General features: G+C 40.3%; 1 protein-coding gene across 5 annotated transcripts in view; it reads left to right on the top strand.

Annotated features, from left to right (window-relative positions):
- Positions 1-925: 925 nt before the first annotated feature.
- MTFMT (mitochondrial methionyl-tRNA formyltransferase) overlaps positions 926-25,913 on the top strand; it is a 585,047-nt gene continuing 560,059 nt past the window's right edge. Inside the window, exon 1 of one of the 5 annotated variants that reach the window (XM_044078670.1) lies at positions 926-1,140. In XM_044078670.1, the coding sequence (XP_043934605.1) occupies positions 1,031-1,140 (110 nt within the window). In that variant the 5' untranslated portion in view covers positions 926-1,030. Of the gene's footprint in view, positions 1,141-1,237; positions 2,019-2,049; positions 2,119-25,913 lie in introns of those variants that run through there. The other 4 variants (XM_044078669.1, XM_044078671.1, XM_044078668.1 and 1 more) reach the window with 4 other exon arrangements.

Genomic DNA, 25,913 nt, shown 5'->3' on the forward strand with positions numbered 1-25,913 from the left:
TGAGATAAGGTGGGTGAGGGCTATAGTTGTTCTAGATTCTGGAGTTAGGAAAGGTTTGATTCTGTAGAGAGAGCCTATTTTTTTGTTAATGCTTTTTAGTGTGTTGTTAATATGGGCATTGAAGTTAAGGTTGTTGTCTATGGTAATGCCTAGTAGTTTGGTAGTTGACTCTTGAGATATCGGTGTGCCATTTGCTGATGTTATGGTGAAATCAATGAGGGGAGATTTGCTAGATGGTGTAAAAAGGAGCAGCTTGTTTTTTTTAGGGTTGAGTAGTAGACAATGTTGGGATACTTATTAGTTATAAATGCCCTTGGGCAGATAGCCTAGTATGAACCTATATAATTCCCTAAATAAAAGATACTGAAGTCCTTGAGTATGATCCTTGCCATTAACGTGAATAAACATACCATCATAAGGTTTGGTAATATGACACATATTACAATTACAAAATAAATCATCAAATCATAAAATAACATCATTACATGTCTATGGACAATGGCAGACTACAACTTAAATTATAACTAATAAGTATCCACCACAGTTAGGAATGCGCATCCATTATATCTATCTCAAAAAGACAAGTCTAGTCCTACACAAGGGAAATCATTGTATCACATGCACACACCTCTCGACTTTTTTTCTCAAGAATTCTGGAAATAGCTAAAAATAACGGGGGGACAAAAGCTGCACATCAGGTACAAACTGTAGATTTTTAGCATTCATACTAGTTTACTACGTATAATTTATTTTTCTCCTGTCCGCCAGTAGTGTCAGTCAGCAATTCCCGCCTTCAAAATACACAGATTTCAAAGTAAAACGTAGAATCTCTATTTTAATAATCACCCACCACCTACAGCTTGTAATTTATATCTTTCTTCCGGCGATATTGAAGTGCGTTAAACAACTAGTTAGCTCGCGCATGAATGGGCGTGGCATGTTTGATTGACAAGGCGGCGGGCAGAGTTTCAGGAATCCATGCACGCAACTAACTCCATCCTAGTCGAAATTATTACTTTTTTGGTAGTGAATGTCTACAATAAAAACATTGGGTCGCATTCGGCGCAGTCTGATGCTGAATATTAATTACACTGCAATGTGTCAAGCGGGGTTTGAGAGGGACTTGCTACTGCACATCTGGTGGGTTAATACACTTCAATATTACCCTTTCTTCCTACATAAGCTGTAAAATGTTCTACGTTCAATAGACATGCATAACTAATCGTCGTTACTCCCCGCCCAATTACTTGCCTTGGTCCTTTCAGCCAAAGGCCTCTCTTAAAAACGTCACCGGGGTCCTTTCACGTAGGCAAAATTGTTACTGATGGCATAGGAAGTGTTTAGTAATTCTCTGTTTTACTATGGAGGCTGAACTGATTTGCAAATATAATGAACTGCTTTGTACAGCATGTTAGATGTATAAACAAATGACAAGAAGCTGTGCACATAAGTTTAAAATGCCTGTAATATTTGAATGAGTCTGGCATTCTCTAAAAGTGTGTATCTTTCGTTGTTTGATACATTACTTTCTATCAACCGTGTATATTTGTGCACCCGCCCGCAACTGTGTTCTGACAAAGTCATATATAAAGTAAATGCAGTACATTCCCGTATTATAACACATTTCCATTCTATTTACTTGTCAGCGTATTGTCACGGTGAAGTGGCAGAGATAAGACAACGGTCAGCGTTTGTGTCTTTCTGGGTACCTTTAGAGGGACGCTCATTACTTTTAATAGGATTGATTAGGCGATATGTGTAAATGCGATGCTGACTTTAATGAGGAACTGTAGACATTTGTGCAAGAAAGCACCGTTTCATTTTTCCTATTTCCCATCCGTATCTCCTGGTAGTACGAACAGTACATGTACTTTCCAAGTCCAGAGTTTGAATTACAGCACCTGCCATACCATACAGGGATGTGACACCTGGAAAAGGACAAGGCCTCCTTGGAGAGTAATGTTTTTTGGAACAGATGATTTTGCCGTGGAATCCTTAAAAGCCCTTAACGAGTTCAGGTACAACACTGTCAATTTAGGTTTGTGTTGCTGTGGTCTAGCCAGTGGTCACCATCTGAGTCTATAAACGCGTGTTAGTAGTTCTGTGTTCCTCTGGATTGTAAGTAATTTTTTGCCTAATTAACAATATTCCACTCATACAGCAGCTGGTCTGGAGACCTCTGGTATCCGGCCTTTTAGCTCTAAACTTTTTTCCCCAGTAGTTGAGGGTCCCAGCATTATCTGGTTTTAAAAGGTACTTAAGTACCTCTTTTCGACTTGGGCATATAGAACAGTAGTATGATAAATAAGGATACATTTTTTCCCATCTTGCTGTGTTATCCAGCTTCGAACTATTGTTTTTATTCTACCAATTTATCAAAACTAAGAAACTTGTTTCAAGTATATAGTCAGTAATATTCTTCCTTACTGTCATATTCACTTATTTGTTTTTAAGGTTGCTTATTTTTATGTGTTTTGATTGTCTTTCCAATATTTGTTTTGGCTGCTTTTTTTATTGTTACAGTATATGGGAGACAAGCATGTAAATAAACTTGCACGTGTGAACATGGATGTCAATTTTTGTGTTTTGAAAATGCAGCTTTTAGTGTGGGAACCTATGCACTCCTCCCCAAAACTGAATTTTATGGGAATAGAACAAGTATAAGAATGATCATATTATTTAATAATTATTTGATTTTATTCACATCTGATTACTGGGTAAGTTTGACTGGGTAGGTACCCATTTTTAGCAGTGACCCAGGGAGAAAAGCTCCAGAGTATTACAGAACATTTTAAGAACAATCTCTTTTACAATTTTCAAAAATAATGCAATAAAATAAATAGTTTAAACAATTATATCACATTACACATAATGTGAAAACATTGATTAAGATTATATAACACTTGTATAACACTGATTTGATATTTAGAGAATATTTAGCCAGTTTAAAGAAAATAAAAGTAAGTTAGTATAATATAAACAAGAAATACATATTAAGTGGGAGAAAAAACAGGTTATAATGTATTTAGATAGAGAGTTGGGGAGAGAAATTGGTTGAAATAAGGACGTGAGTGAAGGGGGGGGGTAAGGCATGAATAGGTTCATAGGGCGATACTAGGCTGTTGGCCCTTATAAGCCTAGCCAAGAATTTCCCCCATGTTCCCACAAAGCCAGCACCTGTTTTCCCTGTCCAGCAGGGACACAGGTGGGATCCCAGGGGTACTTTCTTATATTTAGGGTATATAGTTTATCCTGGTGTAGAGCCAGAGCTGAGCATTGGTCAACTGGTGTCCTAAGCAAAAGGGCTACACAGTACCCACCCACCCACACCACCTAGTCCCCCATCCTGGCCTACCTACACCACCCAGATTACATTTTTTCTTCATTTTTCTCACAGTTTGTCTTACTGTTCTGTTTTCCTTGTATTCATTCAACACATTTTAAACAAACCTTTTCTTTACTACAAAAAGTAAGCAAAAACTGAAAAAGTGCCCCTGCTAGAGTGGTGCCCTAGGCGGCTGCCTAATTGGCCTATGCCTAAGGTTGGCTATAGGAAGAGCAAGAACAGAGCCAGATTTTGGCTAGGAAATCTTTCAGAATTGTTTTATACCACTTTTGGAGGGTATTAACTTGATCGATACAGGTAAAGACTTCTAGGTCTTAGCAATACGGTAGAAGTACAGACCATGCCCGGTAGATTTGATAAGTTTGTGGACAGAGAGGAGGAGTTTTTGGTCATTGGCTTTTAATGAACAAGTGGAAACATAATTGTGTAGAATGGTAATTAGTGCTGGACAAGCAGATTGATGCTTGATAATTTTATAAGTGTTGTGAAGCTGTGTACATGCTAATTAATGTGACTGCTCTAACCAATGTAGGCTTTTTTTAGTGCTAGACAGTGGTGGGTTCTGAAAGGAGTATTTGCTGCATATTTAACCACTTTTACTATAGCATTGCTCAGATTTTGATTTTTCTGATAATTGGAGATTAGGTTGGATGGGAACGCTATAAAGTAGTGATGGGAGGAGATAATTAGTGGTAAGTGTAGTTTTAGTTGCCTTGATGAGAGTTTTTGGCTCTGTAAAGCATCCCTAGTTTTTTATTTTTTAATGCAATTTTGTATATGCAGGTTGAATTTAAGATTATCATTCACCATCATCTGTGATAATTTGCTATGAGAAGTGATTCAGTTGTTGTATTGACAGAGAGAGAGAGAGGATTTTATATTTTGCTTTTTCATGAGCGAGAGAGATTTGGGGAAAAAGAAGTAGTTTGCTTTTTTGGGGATGAGCATGCATTGTGAGTTACAAAGCCATGTTTCAGTGGCTGTTAAAGCTTCCTGGCTATTTTTATTTATTTATTTATTTTGGGGAGGGGGCAGATTTTCTGATGTGAATATAAATGTGGTGTCAGCTGCATATTGTATTAGGAGACCAATTGTGTGGATAGTGTCTGTGAGAATGTTAAAGAGCGGGGATCAAGAAGAGCCTTGTGGTACACTGATAGTGACTGGGAGGTATGGAGAGAGGGTGGCGTGCCATTTTACTGACTATTACCTATTAGACAAATAGCTTTTGAACCATAGAAAGGTAGGCTGAAATAGACCTAGTAAGTACATTTAAAGTTGATGTTTGCTGTGACAAACTGTATCAAATGCTTTAAACAAGTCTAGGAATAAGGAGGAGACTAGTTTGCCATTTTCTCTAGCTTTATTGACAGTATCTATAAAGGTTAGAAATGCAGTGGTAGTATTATGGGAAGGATGGAAGCCATGTTGTGTGGGAGATGGTTCTTCTTGCAGGAAATAGTTTAACAATTGTTTTTGAATACATTTTTCAAGTATTTGGAGAGGGGAATTAGATTGTTATAGATCTAAAGTTATTGATGTCGTTGAATTTCCTGCTTTGTGTTGAATAATAGTGTGTGATTTTTTTTTTTCCAGAAAGAGGGAATGTGGGATTCCTGGAATGACATATTTATATCGACTGAAACAGGATAGGGAATGCTGCTGGCTGCTATTTTTAAAATACTCGCTTGGAAGGTCATTAGCTGAAGTATAGCATTGTTTGAGTTTCAGAATAGTTTTATGTATGGTATGGCCACAGGTATAAATGTGAAAGTAGATGTGGTGACATGGATGTTGGGCAGAGCTGACATTAGATGTTGGGGAATCCTTGGTTAGCGACATTATAAGAGTTGAATTCTATTGCAGTTTTGAGTGGTAAGTTATTGAGAAAGGGGTTAGGTTTGAATTTTTGTCTGGGATGCAAGATTTTTTTTAATGGCTGACCAGAATTTTTCGGGTTGTGTTTACTATTGTTTTGAAAGTTGTTACAGTATTGCTTTTTGTCTTAATTTATTTGATTTTTAGTACAGTTGTGGAGCATTCTGAAGTTTTCGAGATCTGGTAGTGCTTAATATTTTTGTCATTCTTTCCATGCTTTTTATCTATCCTGCACTAGCATTCTTTCAACTCTTTTTGGATAGCCAAATTGCATTAGTTGCTTTTAGCCTCTTCCTTCTAGGGGATGTAAGGTTATTTAAGAAAATTGCACTGAATGCATTTATATCATCATCTAAGGGGAAAGTGTTTAGCATGGTACAGTTAATAGATGGTAGGGTTATAATGAATATTTCTGGGTTAAACTTGGACGCATTCATGTTGTTTTATAAATATGCTATTTATGTGGATGTGCAATGTCTGGTTGTATAGACTGGGAGATGGCCACTTAGAGAGTTTGACATTATACTTGTGGTGGTGAATTTGCTAGGGTCTGATATCAGAATCCAGTCTAATAATGAATTTGATGTATTGCTTTAATGTGTGAGGCTATTAATTAGTTGTGTGAAACTGTACAAGTTCATGGTAGATATAGGGGAGTAAGAGGTTATGCCCAACCACTTGATATTGACATCACCTAGTAGTATTTTTCCATGTGGAATTGTGATGGCTATCCAGTATAGAATATCTTTCACTGTAGCTGTATTATCGCCAGGAGGGATGTAAAGGACAGTAATACATATTTGTTTATTTTCAGGAAAGTATTAAGAAACTTTTCTGAATTGATTTAGAATAATAACTTTAGAATAATGTACTTTGGAATGGTGGGCAACTTTTTTAATATTGATGTTCCTTTTAGAATACAGCACTTTGCATTTAAGTTGCCATATACAATAGAAAAGTAGCTCAAATTTTTAGATGTTTCATTTGCACTAAGGTTTAGAGTTTTGGGTGCTGTATTTTTTACTGTGGTAAAACTGGACTTTTGGTTACTGCCTAAGGTAAGGTGGAAGATGTGAATATCAGATGGGATGAAGTCCTGTCCACCATGTTATGTGACTACTGATGTCATATGTGTCACTGCAGAATGTACAGTGGACAAAAACTGTACCTGTCTGGGTTTATAAAAGCTAAGCTGCAGTATATTTCAGGAGATACTACAAAACCTAAAAATAAATATAATTAAATGTCATTTTATCTATAATTGTCTCACATATACTTCTTATTAGTTTTAGGCATCGTGCATTCCTTCAGCCCTTTGTGTCCAGTGTTCATTATGATAATGCAGCAGATGAACAGCAAGCTCTAATACAAACAATTTTTAACAGTATTATAATTTAGGCAATCAATATCAGACAATTTAAAAACAGAAGTTACAGCTTTGCCATGGAGTAAGGGGGTCAGGAACCGTACCCAGAGGCCTTGGTCAACATTATACTGTTTGCGGTGGTGGTGCTGCGGTAGCGTTGTCGCCTCACAGTTAAGACGTTGTCCTGTTAGATTCTCAGAGCGTCTTCTGTGTGGAGACATGCGTGAATGGGCGTACCTTCATTGAAGGGTGTGCATCAGGGCTGGCAACTTGGCACGTAAAAATCTACTACCAATTATTAGCAGACCGGAGTTCCGCTGTGGCGACCCCTAACCAGGAAAAGCCGAAAGACACAACAACACACCATTTCAAACGTATCAATAAACCTGCCAAAAATCAGAACTCTGTGAACTAATTGCTGAAATGACTGTTATTCAAGCGGTCATTCTTGCCTAGAGCTGAACAGATTTCATCGAGGGTACATTTGTCTGATATTTATATTGTAGTTAGAGTTAAAATATTCTCAACAAGAGTTTTTTCTTTATTCTCTGTATTGATATAAATGTGACAGTTTTAGCTTAAAACTTCATGGACTGCAGTAATTTTGGAACATCAACATATATGGTATAATATCTGTTAAGGTGTGCTTCTCCCTTTTACTTCACAATACAGTGTTTCTCCATGTTATGATTTGAGGAAAGGTTAACTATTTATATGAGCAAAAAAACGAATTCAGAGCAGACCAGGACAAAAATCCAAATAGAAATAAATATGAAAAAACAGATGCCTATAAAGGCTGAGCATCTTTAATTAAAAAAAATAATAAAATATAAAATTGTGAAAATAGGTGAGCGCTTTCGCAGATGCTCCACTTCTTCAGGCCATAATGTTAGAACAACAATACATACAGATATTTAAATGCAGTTTCATCCCGTGAAATCATGTACCAAATCACATGACAACAATAAGTCAATTAACTTAGTGATGTAAGCATCTTTTTTTCAGAGCTGGTTTTAAGGGGACATAACTATTAAGACCTGAACTAATATTGGCCCTTAAGTCTAAAATCCAATGTAGTTCACACCTTATTCCTACTCTAAAGCCTGGCACTTGCTCACTAAAGCAATTATATAAGTCAGCACTAAAAAATTAAAAGCACTACACCCTCACAAACTCCCCTTGAGTACCTTGTTCCCCATTGGCCCTTTTTTCAATTATAAAGGAATTCCCAATACTATTCTAGCATGCCCAAAGGTCAGTTGTCAATCTCCTCTCCGGTCTAGCTGGTGAATCTGGGAATCTTGAGGCAATGTTACAACTGCCTCATGTACACAGACAACCCTCTCCTCCTCCCAACAAATTCCAACACGTGAGAGATGCAACCATATAGCCAAACTGGAGGCTAAGCTCTCTCAACTCAGTACTGGCGTAACCAGTCAGGAGGAGAAGGAAACCACACTCACTACAATTCCAGTCTCACATAGACCTACCACGACAGCAAACCAAACACATAAACACACAAAAACATACTCGGAGGCTCTAAATAAAAATCTGCCTAAGCAACAGAGACCTCCAAAGCAGACACCCAAGCAACTGCTACCCCAAAACAAAACACATGCAACACACAGCTCACAAAGCCAGTGTGCTGAACAGTCACAGCCCTTAAGGCTAAACAACACACCTGATACACTTGTAATAGGTGACTATCGTCAGGCACACTGACGTCCCGCTCACCAGGCTGAACAAGGAGAAGGTCACTGTGAGCTGCCTGTCGGGTGCTAGGATCCGCCACATAACACAAGCACTCCGGTCACTCCAAGGCAAGTACAAATATGACTCAGTCATTGCCCATGCTGGTGTGAATGACCTGAGACGTACCTCCCTGGACTACATGAAAAGAGACATAGAGGAGCTCTCTGAGCATGTAACCCAGGCCAGTATGACCCTGACCTTGAGTAGCATCTTACTCTCACCAAGAATGATGCCACAATATGAAGACAAGATGATCAATTTCAACAATTGGCTTAAGTATTGGTATCATTCAAAGGGGATCCAATGCCTGTCAGCCTGGGATGACATGCTCGACAAGCCACGATGCTTTGCTAGGGACGGCTTGCACCTGTCACCCCTGGGCTTTCGGATATTGGCAAAGGCTCTTGCCACCCCCATAGTGCCTTTTTTAGGCAAGGCTCAAAAGACAAACCCACCTCCATAGGTATCACAAGGGATAAGAAACGAGTAATGCTACTCAATGCCAGAAGTCTAAACCTCAAGATGCATGCACTCAAAACTCTCCTTAGCATGGAGAACATCAATATCTGTGCAGTAACAGAAACCTGGTTCAAGGCTCCCGAGAACACCCCAGCACTACCAGGTTATACCTCATACCATGTTTTTCGGCCCCAAAACTTGGACCGAACCACAAAAGGAGGGGGAGTATCAATATTAGTCAAAGATACCCACACCTCCAGGTTGGTGGCACAGCACGAAGCATCAGAGACTATCAATGTGCAACTAACAGTGGGTAAAACTGCCTTCCAGTTTATAGCCTGCTACAGACCACCCTCCCAAACCCAGGAACCCCACTCTGCCTTCCTGAGAACACTGGAAAATATGAAGGTCTCTCCAAACACCATTATATTGGGCGACTTCAACTATCCAAACATAGACTGGGAGCATTACTCTAGCTCCAACACCCTAGCCCAAAGGTTCCTAGAATTTATAAACTCAAATGCTATGGAACAACTTGTTACCACTCCCACAAGAGGGGAAAGCATACTGGACCTGATCATCACCAACATGGGGACTCTATGCTCCAGACCAGAAGTGTATCCCTCACTGGTAAGATCAGACCATAAACTAATCTCACTAGATATTCACATCCCGACCCCAGCCCCTGCCCAGAAAACCACAGTGAAAAACTTCTCTAAAGCAAATTTCACACTCCTCAAAACCGAGGTGGAATCCCTCAAAGCCCCCGGGCCTGTGGAAAATACGGCCCAGACCGCAGAATCCTTTATAAACACATTCTATGAACACCTTCAGGCATGCATGGATCATGCAATCCCAAACAAAACCAAGACCCAATCCTCCAAAGGCAGGCGTCCTGTCTGGTGGACCCCAGCCATAAACAAACTATACAATAGAAGGAGGAAGCTACTACATGATAGAGCAAAATCCCAAAAAGGGAAGGCATCTCTGATCAGTATTAGCAAAAAACTACGGGCACTCATAAAATCGTCTAAGGCCAGCTTCGAGAGAAAAATTGCACAGGACACTAAGGATAATCACAAGGCTTTCTTTAGTTTTGTTAGGTACCTGTGTGGGAATCCCTAGATATGCTCAGAATTAGTCCAAAATGACAAAAAATACACCAAACCCACAGACATTGCCAACATCCTAGCTGACAGGTTCAGTGCAAACTCCCCCCCCTTCCCCACCAAAAGGGCAAATATCCATCCCAGCAGAGTGCTGCCCCCTGACATCTCAGATGCTCAGGTAAGAGCCGCCATCTCCAAAGCAAAAATCACAGCATCAATGGGACCAGACGGTGTCCCGGGCTGCGTCCTACATGAACTCCAAGAAGAACTAAACCCAAACATAAAACTACTGTTCAATCTCAGCCTTACTACAGGATATGTACCCAAAGAGTGGCGTACAGCAACAGTGGTCCCTCTCCAAAAAAGGTGGTGCCTCAACGGATCCTGGAAACTATCGCCCCATAAGCCTGGCTAGCTTGGTCTGCAAAGCTATGGAAAGGATCATCATGAACCTCATAAATAAAGATATTGGGGACCTACAGACACTGGATCCTACCCAGTTCGGCTTTGTTAAGGGCAGATCCTGCCTCTTAAACCTGGTCGATTTCTTTGAAACAGTCACCAAGGCCATTGACGAGGGGAGGTGGTCCACACAGCCTACCTGGACCTCGCAAAAGCCTTCGATACAATACCCCACTCGGGCATTATAGATAAGCTCACCAGCTTAAATATAAACCCCTATGTCACTAGATGGGTTGCAAACTGGCTCAAGGACAGAACCCACATGGTTAGAATTGCTGGAGCCATGTCAGACTCCAAACCAGTTACAAGGGGCGTCCCACAAGGCTCAGTCCTGGGACCTCTCTTGTTCGGTATATATTTCTCGGAGGTACAGGCCAACACGGAAGGACTGTGGCTGACCAAGTTCACAGATGACTGCAAACTGGGTGCCATAATCGACTCTCCAGCCGACACAAGCCTCATAGAAACAGACAACTGGTGCCAGAGCCATGGCCTCAAGCTAAACGCCAAAAAGTGTGCAGTCATCCCCTTTGGCAAAAACAAAGTGCCTACAAATTACCACATAGATGGTAATCCATTAAGTATGGAAGAAGTAATTAGGGACCTGGGGACCCAAGTTGATAGCAATCTCTCATTCGACAACCACGTGGCCAAAGTGGTTAGAAAAACATTTTATATAGCCCACCTAATCATGAAGGGATTCACATCTAGATCAGGGGAGGTCATCGTGTCTCTTTACTCATCCCTCATCAGGCCCATAATTGAGTACAATGCCCCTTTTGGGATGTACCTTACCAGACACCTGCAGCAACTGGAAAGACCGCAAAAGTACCTCACCAAGAGGATCAAAGGGCTCAAACAGATGCCATATGCTGCCCGGTTAAAGAAACTCCAGCTCTACTCAGTGGCATACCGCCTGCTCAGAGACGATCTGTGCCTGACGTATAAAGCCATGTCCAACCCGGAATTAATGGACATGCAGCACCTCAGAAAATCCAAATCCCATCGAGCTACGCGCTCAAGAGACTTGAACCTCAGCACTGAAATAAATAGGACATGCTGGAGGGACAGATTCATAACCCAGAGGCTCCCTTCACTCTGGAATAAAATCCCAGTCCAGGTTAGGCAGAGTCCCTCATTGACTCTCTTCAAGAGGAATCTTGATGAGTGGATGGGAGATCGTAGGTTTACTCTGGGTATCACTTCTGTGTCACTGTTAGACAGAGGCACAGTATACTAACCTCGAAAAAGGGCATAGCAAAATTCATTTAAAATGGGTGGCGAAAGCCAAACACACTCTGACTAGGCTTGTAAATGCCCTAGGGTAGATAGCCTAGTATGAACCTATGAACTCTGTCTCATTATGTATGTCTCCCTCCCTTATGTTTTCACAAATGCTACTCAAAACCAGAAATTTGAAAAAAATGTGCGTCATCTTTATCTAACACATGCTGTGCAAGGGCATTACTAGATTTCTTAGTCTTAATGTCATTATAATGCTCTAAAATCCTCTTTTAAAGTACAGTTGGTTTTACCAACATAAAACCCCCTCACAAACTACACACTTAGCCAGATAAACTATATTTCTGGTAACACAGTCTGCATAAAAACTAAACTCAGTTGGATGAAGCTGTATTTAAATATCTGTATGCATAACTCTTTATATGAATGACTGTCATATGACAAGTCCCAGGGTGGCATCCATACCTCAAAATGTATATCTATTTACTGGATATACTTTCTTTATTATTTTTGGCATCACTTCTGTCACCTAAATGTTGTCTCCAAACTTTATGGTTAGTGGGCTGAGAGTTGTTATTGTTTATAATGAATGCTTTTATATATGATGCTGTATTAGATGGACGTTTAATATAATTGATTGTATATATATTTTTATGATTACTTAGAAATATGGGTGGGGGGTAATCCGTGATATGTTTCTATTTGAGTGGGCTAGACAGAATATTTAATAAAAGCAAATTAGATATGTGGAAGGTAACATTTATGATATTGTATGAGAGACTGTTTATCCTTTCCTTCTTGCAGTGCAATGTTCCAAAAAGAGTGGCAAAACTACTGTTCTGTGCTTCGCTGTTTTTGAGTTGTCGCCAGTTGTAAGTTTGGTAACCAGCTACTTAGTGGCTGAGTGTTTGTTTCCTCCATGCTGCATTTGTTATTTCAGTAAGAGCGCAGGCAAGTAAAGAAGGCGGCCCCGTATTGAAATGCTGGCACTCGCAATGCCAAGTGCTGACATTCCGAAAAAAAGACTAAAAACACAGGAGAAGAGTGATTCTTGAAGATCGCTCTTCTCCTTAAAATTTCTTTTTGCGGGAGAGGGGGGAACAAGACTCCCATGCACTCCCCAGACCCCCTGAACTTGTATACCAACTCCAAGATCACGGTACCTCGGGGGAAAAAAGGGAACATTCTGGGAAATACCATCTTGGATTTAGTATATACAAGTCCAATCTTTTGGCCATTGAGGTTCCATATTTTGCGACTTCACTTTAGCGGGTCCTAACATTTCCAACAGTTAAGAAAAAAGCCTTTTACATTTAATGAATACCTAATCACAAGCCACAATGAATACCTATGCGGTGAGGAAGGTATCCCAGAATTTAGTGTAGGTGATATGAAATTTGAAGGATATGTCAGTGTGTATGAAGTCTTGGGAAGTTTTGTTGCATGAAAGTAGCTTTTATTTACAGGAGACAAAACTTAAAATTGAGACAATTCCTGTTTTCAGTAAATTGTTGAAAAAGATATGTGGAACTAAGTTGTGTGAAGTCTGCAGAAGAGGTACTGCCATTCTACTACATTAATCCTTTACATGGTCTCCAATGTCAGTAGAGAAGGATAGTAAGTGTAGATAATAATTGTGAAGGTCGAAACACCTGATACTTTTTGGGGTTATTAAATTATTAGTCTTAATATAGTCAATACTTCCACAATTAGAGTTTCTGTCTATTAATACAGTGATAAAACAGTGTAAGGTGAGGTTGATTTCAGTGTCAGGAGTCTGGCCTCTGTCAAAGTCTCAAGCCTTGATGGGCTAACCCAAGATTTCTAAAATATTTAAAAAAAAAAGAAATGTGCATTCCCTTACAAGCTTACTCATTAAGCTGTTTTCATCCAAGTGCTTCTGTTGCTAAGATTATGATGCTTCTTAAACTGGGGAAAGATAAAACCCTCAACTATAATTTTTGACCAATTTTACTAATACATCTAGAGTTAAAACTTTATGCTAAATGTTGGCTAATGAATTTTGACATCTTCTTACCACTAATTGTACCACAGATCATCAAGGACTTCTCTAAACTAAAATGGGGAGGTATGATTTCATTAACTTTTGGCTTAATATTCAAGAGGCTACCCAAAAAGAAATTGTCATAGGAGGCTGCCCTGTTAATTTACTTTTAAAAGACATTCAAATCAGCTGATTGGAAGTGCATATGGATAGTGGTAATACAAATGGGGTTTCTAATGGGCTTTGTACTAAAATGTCAAATATTATATGTGAAACATTCTACATAAATGGTCATGACTCTGACATTGAATGAGGAGGTACAAATTACAAAGTTGACAAGAAAAGGACATCCATATCTCCCCTACTTTATTTATGGGATCATCTATTACATACCAAACTCCTCCAAGCTAGTATCAAGATTTACAATTCTCTACATGTATTGTTATCTTGGTTAACATGTGACTGTGTCCTTTGGTTATGGAGTCCAAAAACAGGTCAGTTCTACAAACATTTCAGGAGTTCTCATGGAGGGCAGAGTTGTGCGTACATTTGGATAAGACTAAAGTTTTCTCATTATATTTGCAGTAGCTGCATAGTTCTGAGGAATGGGGAGCAGTAGGATAGCTACAGTTACAGAGATTAGATTCATGAGACTAATGTCTCTTAATTTCTCCAAGTTGATGGATCCTAATGCTAATTCTGTCGTGTAGGAAATAACTCTTGGAAAACTATAATGTTGTATTTCTTAAGTAAAGCACAAGTCAAAATGTTTTCTTTAAGTTAGTTTTTCTTTATCATTTACTTCAGATTTTTTTTTTCAAAATATATTTTAAACTTACAGGTATTAATTTCAGGTTTAATTTTGCAGGGATAGGCTTCTCCATTTAGTAGGAGAAAAATGTACACGCACAAAATGTTTATACCTGTTCCCTAAAAAGATGTGCATCTTCCTACAGCCGTATGTTGAGGATTGCAGGGAATTTGCACTGGTCATTAGAGCCGCTGACTGGTTGTACAGGACATCATGGTATAAGGACAGTTAGGAGAGAATCAAAAAAAAAAATCTAAGATCACAACATTTTCAAGATTGTCAAATCCTTTCCTTAAGGTTGACAATAAACCATTGATTTGGTATAAATGGATTAGAGAAAATGTGATTTATGCTTCTGATATTGTAGACTTTTCCAATAATGCCACAGAACGTTTTGCTGGCATTACAGACAAAGTTGCACATTCTGAGAAGATTTACTGTTGGCAACACCAATTAAAGCCTTTGCTTTCGATTTCTTTTAGATGGGATATGAACAGGAATGAGTCATCTGCTGGATGTATTAATTAGGGGGGAAAAGTAGACAGTGGCATTAAGACTTTACATATTCAAGCTAAAACAACTTTATGAAATTTATGTTGATAGTGGAAAGGATACATTGGCAGATGGTAGGAGAACATGGTCAAAGATATCTCATACTCTTTTTGTAGCTTGGAAAGATAATAGTTTATTATTTTTATTCCATTTGATAACCAGGTAGATGGGCTGGTCGGCAGACCCTTTTTAGCCATGTCCTGGTGGAACTGAATTAAAGAAAATATGGCTTGTGTTTTTCTAATAAGATTTACTGATGACATTACCAATTAAAGTCAGTATCAGAAACTTCTTTTAGAAGGATAGGAACATGGATGGGAAATCTGAAGGATTTGTTAATTAGTGGAAAGGTAGACTTGTGACAAAATAAATATAGAGAGAAGAGTGCTTATCAGGCTCTATCTTTAGGTAAAGTTCTTGTATCGTAAATTAATTTACATAATGCAGCAGTCACCAGCAAGACTTAAAGCATGAAAGATGAGTGTCAGAGACTTAGTTTGGCATTTTAGGAGTGAAATGCAGAATACTTTCCTATAATCTTGGAGTGTTACCACATCTAAGCTTCATGGAAATTGTTTTTTGATGCAAATAGATAGGACATGAGCGCTACAAGTTCTACAAGTAAAAAGAACGAAAACACTAAATATTGGACTTTGTGGTTTATTTCACTTCATTTTCATTGACTGTTGCAGTGGTCTTTTTGGGTTTTGCCTTTTTACAACTGTGTGTTTTTTACCCAGTTTGTTTTTTTTTCAGTGCTGAGATTTATAGATGTACTTCACAATATCAAAGTACCTAAGTATCGAAATTTAAAACCTCGATCCAAAAAAGATTGAACATCAAAACGCCAAAAAAATAAATAAATAAAATGGCAACTAATGTGTTTTTACAAGGTGGCATGCCACCTGCACCCCCCCCCCCCGCTAATGATGTATATCGGCTCCAAGATCATAGCAGTGAGGTAATGGCAAATTCCCACTCCCTCCTGCTTTGCAACCTCCCACACAGTGATATCGGCAGAGTCTATCAAATGATTCGGTGATCAGTTCTGCCAGTATTACAAACAGTCAGTGTTACAAACGTTCAATAATCTAAACCGCTACCATACATATATGCCCACATGTGGTACACAATACAGAAAGACATACATAGATATAGATTTACACACATACATATGCATTGTGTGTGTCTGTGTGCATATATGCTGTAATGTGGTTCTCCCCAAAATGGTATCTCAAAGTGAAGTAAGTAGTGTAGCCATATGTTGGAAGTAGAACTGTTGCTTTTTAAATTGTGAATACATGCTGTACATATAACTTTTTTTTGCCTTAAATGGGTATCAGTTTGTATTAGGCAGAGAGGATTCCTCCATAATTTCTTTAATGAGTCTTTAGTAGACCATATAATCAAATGTTTTATAAAAGAGAGAGAGAGATCACTACAGTTTTATCATTTCAGAGAAACTGTCCTGTCTCAGAAGGGGATTGTGTGTGTGCCTGGAGCAATGGTTTTGGATATTGTGTTGCAGTAAGAACCACCATAGTGTATAATACTTGACAAAACTTGGACATCTTCCAGCAGAGGAATCCAGAGAGAAGAGAATTTACCTGAACGTACCTACAAGCTGCAGACTTTAATTCCAATCAGATAAATATTGGGATTTGTATATGGGACTCTTAGGACTTTGAAAGAAAAAGGTGCATGATTTTCCTTTGTTATCATTACATAAAGTTAATTTTCTGCGGTACTCCTGTTTGAAGAGTCTGCACCATGTATTTTGTATCATTTTACAATAAAGCTATGTTTATTTTATTAACTCAAGGACTTTGATGCATTTAACACACTGGTGGGTTCAGTGGGCATTTTTTCGTGCTGTTATTTATGCAAAAATTCTGATTTGTCCTTTTGCTGCCTACACAAAGTTGTCTCCAGATTAAGCTTATTTACCCCACCTGAAGAGAAAGTATCCCAGTATTGTTGCTTATTCATCAGTCGTTTAGTATGTGCAGTGTTGTTGTTGTGGCTGATTGAAGTGCATCTGTACTGTACCTGCCCAGACACCAAACTGACCAGAGTTGAGCAGCTGTTGCATATTATAGCCATTCTCACTGAGGGCATGGGTTCCATTGCCAGAGCTATATCAATGCCAAAGGCAGCTCCACCGTTCTTCGTTGAGGCATAACTGATGACCTTTGAGCGGAATACCACCAAGAGAGATGGGACTTGGTTACTATTATTTAGCTCCGCTTTCTAGGGAGTCTTTAAAAGTTTTCATGGACATCAAAGAGACTTACTGCCAGGACTATAAAAAGTAAAGAGGGCATTATTGGTGCTATTTGCTGTTACCTGTGACATATAAGTTTAAAAGTTTCAGAGTGGTACAGTTTCTCAAAGCAAAACAGTAAGATCTGAATTATGTGGTTTAAATCATATACCTAAATTGTAGTTAGAGCATGAGGGTCTGTATACTAAAAGTAGGATGATAGAAATGTTAGCTATTGATACATTTTAAAAGGGCTTTGTCCTCTACTTTATGAAACTGGGTGTTTCAAAAGTACCTTAAGGGCGCAGAAAATTTGTCGCTCTACTAGAGAGTTTAAGTAATGAAACTGCATTTAAAACTGAACAGTCTAGACCTGTGGCAAATTCTGCTAGCAAACAGAACATATGAACTATGGATGTACTCTATTCTAAATATGGGGGGAAAAGGCCATATAATGAGATTTTGTACTAGTAATGCTAAGAGCTGTTACATGTATGAAAACTGTAACCTGTAAAAAATCTGCTGTTAATGATGGTATGCCTATGGAATGGGATGAAGTTTCTGTAAGAATAGTAGAGTCAGGCTTTCTTCTGCAGACCTACAGCAAAGGTAATTAAGTGCAATGTTTTAATAGATGGCATTTCAGGGACTACTATGTTCAAACCATAAGGTCACACTTCGTCACAGAATGTTTGTTAAAAAAGAAAAGTACTAAAAAGCATTTGAAATATTCTGTTTTAATGGAGCTAGGAAATAGCATTTTATTACTCAAGCAGAAGTAGATGCATTCACGTAGATAGGAAATGCTATCCCATTACCGAAGCAGAACTACATGTGTTCATGGAGATAGGAACCAATATCCCATTACTCAAGAAGAAATATAAACTATATTTTGGAAGATTGTTCATCTTGTTGCTGTAGTTCACTGTTCAACACACAATATGATAACGGAATGATTTTTCTCACTTTAAGGACTTATGGGGGCAATGAGAAATGGGTATCCTTTTGCTGGACCATCCTGACTGTGTGGAGAGGAGAACCAGCAAATGAATGAGTATACATATACAACTTTTCCTAGCCTCAAACAATCTACAGACATACTGTTAAATATGTATATGTATTAGTCAAAACAGTGATCAAGGAGCTGTGTTAAGAAGTCCAAATTTGAGCAACATTTGCTAAAATTGCAGAGAGTAGAAGCACATTTCCCAAAGCCATTTGAATAGCTCGATCAACATATACCTGTGACAAAGCGGCCTCTAGTAGAAGGAAAGGAGTTGAATAGTAAAATATTCCAGCTGGAAAGTGTGGCAAAGGAGGAAGTAGAGGTGATTAGAAGTATTGAAGAGAGAGAATTCCTCACTGAAAGACTGCACTCAAGAGAAGAAAAAAAGCAGGAAGTATAGAAAATATACATTCTGGGCAGAAATCTAAACCTTTTGGCAAGCTAAAACAAACATCCCCCAAAATAGAGAATTGTAAGCAGCAGATGATTGTTGTGGGTAAGAAACTTATCAGTAAGGACGACTTCCTTAGTGTAATACAAGAGGAAGAAGCGGTACCTGGTTTGAGTCAGTGTACAATAAAAAGCTCAAGCAAAGGAAGACTCTAGGTAACAGGTATATTTTTGATAAATCCTTTGGAGAGGGAAGTAACCTAGGGAAGTAAAGAAAAATGAGAGGATAGTGGTTAGTGACACTGAGAAGGAGAGCAACATAAAGAAGAAAAGAAAAAGGAGAGGGTAATGTGCACCGTGAGACCAGATAACCTTAAATAGAGCCCTCATGATGGTTCTATTAATTCAAAATACTTAGCTTAGTACCAACCTATGATCCTGTCGGCCCTAAGGCCTATACAAGCCTAGCCATAACAATTCCCTGGCTATTTCTTCCCACACTATTTACTTCCCTGGACCCCTGTCTAACAGGGCGACTGACATGATCCCTGTGGTGAATTTCCTTTCTCCCATCCAGTCATCAAGGTTCCTTTTGAAGAGGGCCAAAGAGGTGCTCTGTTTGACATGTATGGACAGTCTCTATTCCAGAGTCTGGGGAGTCTCTGGGTCAGGAACCTATCCGTCCAGCATGTTTTGTTTATTGTGATGACAAGGTTTAAATCCCTGGAGCGTGTGGCTCTGAGGGATTGGGATTTCTTTAAGTGTAGCATGTCCAATAGCTCTGGTCTTGACATGGCCTTGTATGTTAAGCGGAGATCGCCTCGGAGTAGACGATCTGCGACAGAGTATAGCTAGAGTTTTTTAAGGCGGTCAGCATAGGGCATCTGCTTTAGGCCTGTGATTCTTTTAGTGAGGTATTTCTGCGACCTTTCCAGTTGTTGCAGATGTCTTGAGAGGTACATACCAAATGGGACGTTGTATTCTATAATGGGTCTAATGAAGGATGAGCACAGTGGGACAATGACTTCCTTTTTTCTGGATGAAAAGCCCTTAGTGATGAGGTGTGCCACATAGAAGTATTTCCTGACTGTTATGGCAATGTGGTTATTGAAGGTGAGACCACTGTCCACCTGTGTCCCTAAGTCTCTTATCACACTTTTGGTGTTTAGTGTACTGCCACCTATGTGGTAATTCACGGGTGCATGTTTTTTCCCAAAGGGGATAACTGTACATTTCTTGGCATTGAGTTTGAGCCCATGGCTCTGGCACCAAGCATCTGTTTCTGTAAGGCCCTTTTGTAGAGTATTGACATCATTTGGGGATTCAGTAATGGCTCCCAGTTTGCAGTCATCTTAGGTTCATAGGTTCATACTAGGCTATCTGCCCTGGAGCAATTATAAGCCTAGCCCGATTCTGTATGGCTTACACCACCCCTTGATTTGAGTATACTGTGCCCTTTTTAAGGTTTAGTTTACTGTGCCTCTGTCTAATAGTGACACGGGAGTAATCCCTGGGACAAAGCTACGATTCCCCATCCACCTATCGAGATTCTTCTTGAAGAGATTCAGTGAGGTACTCTGCCTCACATGAACTGGAATTCTATTCCACAGCGAAGGGAGCCTCTGGGTTATGAACCTGTCCCTCCAGCAAGTTCTATTTATTTCTGTGCTGAGGTTCAAGTCCCTCGAGCGTGTGGCTCAAGGGATTTAGATTTACTGAGGTGGAGCATGTCCATTAATTCTGGATTTGACATAGCTTTGTATGCCAGGCATAGATCGCCTCGAAGTAGGGGTATGCAACTGAGTAGAGCTGGAGTTTTTTTAACCGAGCAGCATACGGCATCTGTTTGAGACCCTTGATCCTCTTGGTGAGATACTTTTGGGGTCTCTCTAATTGCTGCAGGTGTCAGTTAAGGTACATCCCAAAAGGGGCATTGTATTCTATGATGGGCCTGATGAGGGATGAATAAAGGGGCACGATTACCTCTCTTGATCTAGATGTGAAACCCTTCATGATGAGGTGAGCTATGTAGAAGGTCTTTCTAACCACTTTGGCAATGTGGTTTTCAAAGGAGAGATTGCTATCAACTTGGGTCCCCAGGTCCCTAATAACTTTCTCTGTACTTAATGGGTTTCCACGTATGTGGTAATTTGTGGGCACATTGTTTTTGCCAAAGGGTATGACTATACATTTTTTGGCATTTAGCTTTAAACCATGGCGCTGGCACCAGTTATCTGTCTCTGTGAGGCCTTTTTGAAGGAAGTTTGTGTCAGCTGGAGAGTCGATTATGGCGCCCAGTTTGCAGTCGTCTGCAAAGTTGGTGAGCCATAGTCCTTCCACGTTTGCCTGTACCTCGGAAAAGTATATACCAAACAAGAGTGGTCCCAGGACAGAACCCTGTGGGACGCCACTTGTGATCGGTTTCGAGTCTGACATGGCTCCAGCAACTCTCACTCTGTGGGTTCTGTCTTTGAGACAGTTTGTGACCCATCTTGTGACATAGGGGTTTATATTTAAGCTCTATAGCCTATCTATGCTGCCTGAGTGGGGTATTGTGTCAAATGCCTTTGCAAGATCCAGATAGGCTGTGTGGACTACCTTCCCTTCATCTATGGCTTTGGTGACTGTTTCGAAGAAGTCAGCCAGGTTCAAAAGGCAGGATCTGCCCTTGACAAAGCCGAACTGGGTAGGATCTAGTGTCTGTAGGTCCCCAATGTCTTTGTTTATGAGCTCCATGATGATCCTCTCCATAGCCTTGCAGACTACGTTAGTCAGGCTTATGGGGCGATAGTTTCCAGGGTCCATAGAGGCTCCACCTTTGTGGAGTGGGACCACTGTTGCTGTACGCCATTCTGTGGGTACATATCCTGTAGTGAGGCTGAGATTGTATAGCTGTTTTATTTGAGGGATTAGTTCCTCTTGGAGTTCATGTAGGACGCAACCTGGGATGCCATCTGGTCCCATGGAAGCAGTGTTTTTTGCTTTGGAGAGGGCAGCCTTCACCTGAGCATCAGAGATGTTTGGGAGGCAGCCCTCTGCCGGGATAGATACTTGCCCTTTTGGGGGGGAGGGGGTGGAGAAGTTTGCACTGAACCTGTCTGCAAGGATATTGGCGATGTCTGTGGGTTCAGTGTATTTTTTTGTCGTTTAGAATCAACTCAGAACAAGTCTGGGAGTTGCATCCCAGGTCACTAACATAACTGAAAAAAGCCTTATGATTGTCTTTGGTGTCCTGTGCAATATTTCTTTCGAAGCTGGCCTTGGAGGATTTTATGAGGGATCGTAATTTTTTGCTAGTACTGATCAGAGATGCCTTCCTTATAAGGGATTTTGCTCTATCATGTAGTAGCTTCCTCCTCCTGTTGTACAGTTTATTTATGGCAGGGGTCCACCAGACTGGACGCCTGCCTTTGGATGATTGGGTCTTGGTTTTGTTTGGGATAGCATGATCCATGCATTCCTGGAGATGTCCGTAGAATGCGTTTATATAGGATTCTGCAGTTTGGGCCGTAATTTCCACTGGCCCTGGGGCCTTGAAGGATTCCACTTCGGTTTTGAGAAGTGAGAAGTTTTTCACTGTGGTTTTCTGGGCTGGGGGTGGGGTCGGGATGTGGACATCCAGTGAAATTAATTTATGGTCAGATCTTACCAATGAGGGATATACTTCTGGTGTGGAGCATAGAGTCCCCATATTGGTAATGATCAGGTCCAGTATGTTGTCCCCTCTTGTGGGAATGGTGACTAGTTGTTCCATAACATTTGAGTTTATAATTTCCAGGAACCTTTGGGCTAAGGTGCTGGGGCTCGAGTAGTGCTCCCAGTCAATGTTTGGGTAGTTGAAGTCACCCAATATAATAGTGTTCGGAGAGATCTTCATGTTCTCCAATGTTTTCAGGAAAGCCGAGTGGGATTCCTGACTTTGAGAGGGTGGTCTGTAGGATGCTATAAATTGAAAAGCAGTCTTGCCCACTGTTAGTTGCACATGGATGGTCTCCGATACTTCGTGCAATGCCACTAACCTGGAGGTGTGGATTTCCTTGATAAATATGGAAACTCCCCCTCCTTTTTTGGTTCGGTCCGGGTTTTGGGGTCGAAAAGCATGATATGAGGTATAGCCTGGTAGTGCTGGGGTGCTCTCTGGAGCCTTGAACCAGGTTTCTGTCACTGCACAGATATCGATGTTCTCCATACTGAGGAGAGCTTCAAGTGCGTGCATCTTGAGGTTAAGACTTCTGGCGTTAAGCAGCATTACCCTTAGTTTCTTGTTCCTTGTGCTGTCTATGGGGGTGGGTTTGACTTTTGAGCCTTGCCTACAAAAGGCATTATGGGGATGGCAAGAGCCTTTGCCAATATCCGAAAGCCCAGTGGTGACAGGTGCAAGCCGTCCCTAGCGAAGCAACGTGGCTTCTCGAGCATGTCATCCCAGGCTGACAGACACTGGATCCCCTTTGAATGACACCAAAATTTTAGCCAATTGTTAAAATCGATCATTTTGTCTTTGTACTGTGGCATCATTCTAGGTGAGGGTAAGATGCTGCTCAAGGTCAGGGTCATACCAGCCTGGGCTACATGATCAGAGAGCTCCTTTATGTCTCTTTTCATGTAGTCCAGGGAGGTACGTCTCAGGTCATTCACACCAGCATGTACAATGACTGAGTCATATTTGTATTTGCTTTGGAGTGACCTGAGTGCTTGCGTTATGTGGCGGATCCTAGCACCTGATAGGCAGCTCACCGTGACCTTCTTTTTATTCAGCCTGGTGAGTGGGACGTCAGTGTGTCTGACAATAGAGTCACCTATTACAAGAGTATCAGGTGTGTTATTCAGCCTTAAGGGCTGTGGCTGCTTGGCACACTGACTTTGTGGGCTATGTGTTGTGCGTGTTTTGTTTTGAGGTAGTGTTTGCTTGGATGTCTGCTTTGGAGGTCTCTGTTGCTTAGGTAGATTTTTATTTAGAGCCTCCAAGTATGTTTTTGTGTATTTATGTGTTTGGTTCGCTGATGTGGTGGGACTATGTGATACTGGAATTGTGTTGTGTGAGGTTACCTTCTCCTCCTGACTGGTTACACCAGTTTTGAGATGAGAGAGCTCAGCCTCCAGTTTGGCTAAATAGTCGCATCTCTCACACATATTTGAACCTGTTTGGAGGAGGAGAGGGTTGTCCGTGTACATGAGACAGTTGTAACATTGCCTCAAAATTCCCAGATTCACCAGCTGGACTAGAGAGGAAACCATTGACTGACCTTTGGACATGCTAGAGTAATATAGGGAAACTGAATTTAAGACGGACCAATAGAGGACAGGGTAATCGTAGAGAGTATAAGAGTAAGTAGTGCTTATGGCTTAATAGTGCTAACTTGTAGGATTACTTAATTGGACCAGTGAAGGGCCTTAGAATGAGAATATGGTGTTTAAATTGAGAGATAGAGCAGTTCTAAGGGAAAAAGTGAAGAGCAGACTTTGTGGAGCCAGGAATAGTTTAAATCCAATTAGGCGGCGATGCCCGCTGTTGCGCTATGCACAAAACCGCGCAAAAGAGGGTTTTAAGAGAGGAAGATGAAGGAGTTAGGAATTGACCCAAAATGGCCAATAAAACTACAGTTTCAAGTCAGTAACCACTCCCACAGGGGCAGGCAGGCTGCTCAATGTTTTTCACTGCCACTGATCAACAGAGAGACTTCCCTTTAGCCCAAGCAAAAAATGGCCTCCCAAGAAACTTACAAAATGTTCAAGAACAGCAAGCCTGTAACTGAACTTTTTTAAATCTCAGAAAAGTTGGAAAAAAGCAAGATTTGTTTTTTGTTTTTTTGTTTTTTTCAGATAGCAGAGCAAACTTTGTTAGCCAGAGTCCCCTAGTGTTGGCCTGTACTTCAGAGAAGTAGATGCCAAACAAGAGCGGTCCCAGGACTGAACCCTGAGGTACTCCACTTGTCTGGAGCTGGATTTGGAGTCAGCTACTTTTACAGTGTGGGTTCTGTCAGTAAGCCAGTTGGCAACCCATCGAGTGACATAGGGATTAATGCCCAGCTTAGTAAGTTTGTCTATGATTCCAGAGTGGGGGATGGTGTCAAAGGCCTTGGAGAGGTCCAGATAGGCTGTGTGGACTGCCTTCCCCTCATTCACGGCTCTGGAGACTGATTCGAAGAAGTCAATCAAACTTGAACCCTAGACAAAAGCAAGAAGGTTCTCTGTATTGTGTTTGTAGAGGAAAAGAACAAGAACAAATGAGTAAGATCAAAATAGCAGCTGACATCAAATCCTGCTGATATGAACTGCCTTTCATAGGAGAAGAGCTAGATTCTGAATCTCCAGTGCCTGTATTAGGAGGAGAGGAGGCATTGCCTTCTACCTCATGACAGATTGACCTCATGGAAACTCCAGCACTGTCTGACCTCCAGGCAAGCTGGGTAAAGTTTAAAAAGACATGGTGGGAAGATGAGACTAGTCAGAGCAAGAGAAAATATAACTAGGGCTATAGGGGAAGAACCTGAACAAAATGGTCCCACTTCCTACTTTGTATAATGATTGTTTGTAATTCAAAGACAGAAAGAGGATGCTGTATATCTGTTCCTGATGTTTAAACCTTTCAGAATCCTAATAATGAAATTGGAACATAATCATGTATTCAGGGAAACACAGGATTGTCAGGACTAAACCATGGACTCTAGTAAGGTTTTACTGGCCATGAATAGTAAAAGAAGTTAAGAACTGTTGTGCTGAATGCCAAAAGACAGCCCCTCACCTAGACTTCAAAAATCCTTTGATTCCAATGCTTTTTATAAAGCTGTCATTTAAACACGTTGCTGTAGACATTGTTTGGCCATTGGTAAAATCTAGCAATGGGCTCCAGTACATTTTGGTCATTTTTGAACTTTGCAACTAAGTACCCAAAGGCTAGTCCTGTATGTAAGACTAGTGTCAAATCTATAGCTTGAGAGTTAGTGTTATTTTTCAGATTAGGAGTACCTAAGGAAATATTTATACAACAGCTAAACCTTTTTGAGCTACCTGGGCTGTTTTATACTTTCCAGTCCTTCCTAGTGGATATACCAGGCCATTTTTTGAAATTGGTCAAAAATGTGATATATTTTTTTATCTGGGATGCTGGAAGACTCGGAGCTCATGGATCAAAACATTGGCTAGAAAAGAGAGAGGATGACTGGGAGTTACAGATCCATGTTTGTCATGATGCTGTCAAAATGAAAATTTTATATTTACTACAGATGAAATACTGATGAAATCTTACAATGTTAAATGGAAGTACATGAAATG

The sequence above is a fragment of the Protopterus annectens genome, chromosome 7.part1 (genome assembly GCF_019279795.1).
Source record: "Protopterus annectens isolate FY-2018-M chromosome 7.part1, PAN1.0, whole genome shotgun sequence".
Lineage (NCBI taxonomy): Eukaryota > Metazoa > Chordata > Ceratodontiformes > Protopteridae > Protopterus > Protopterus annectens.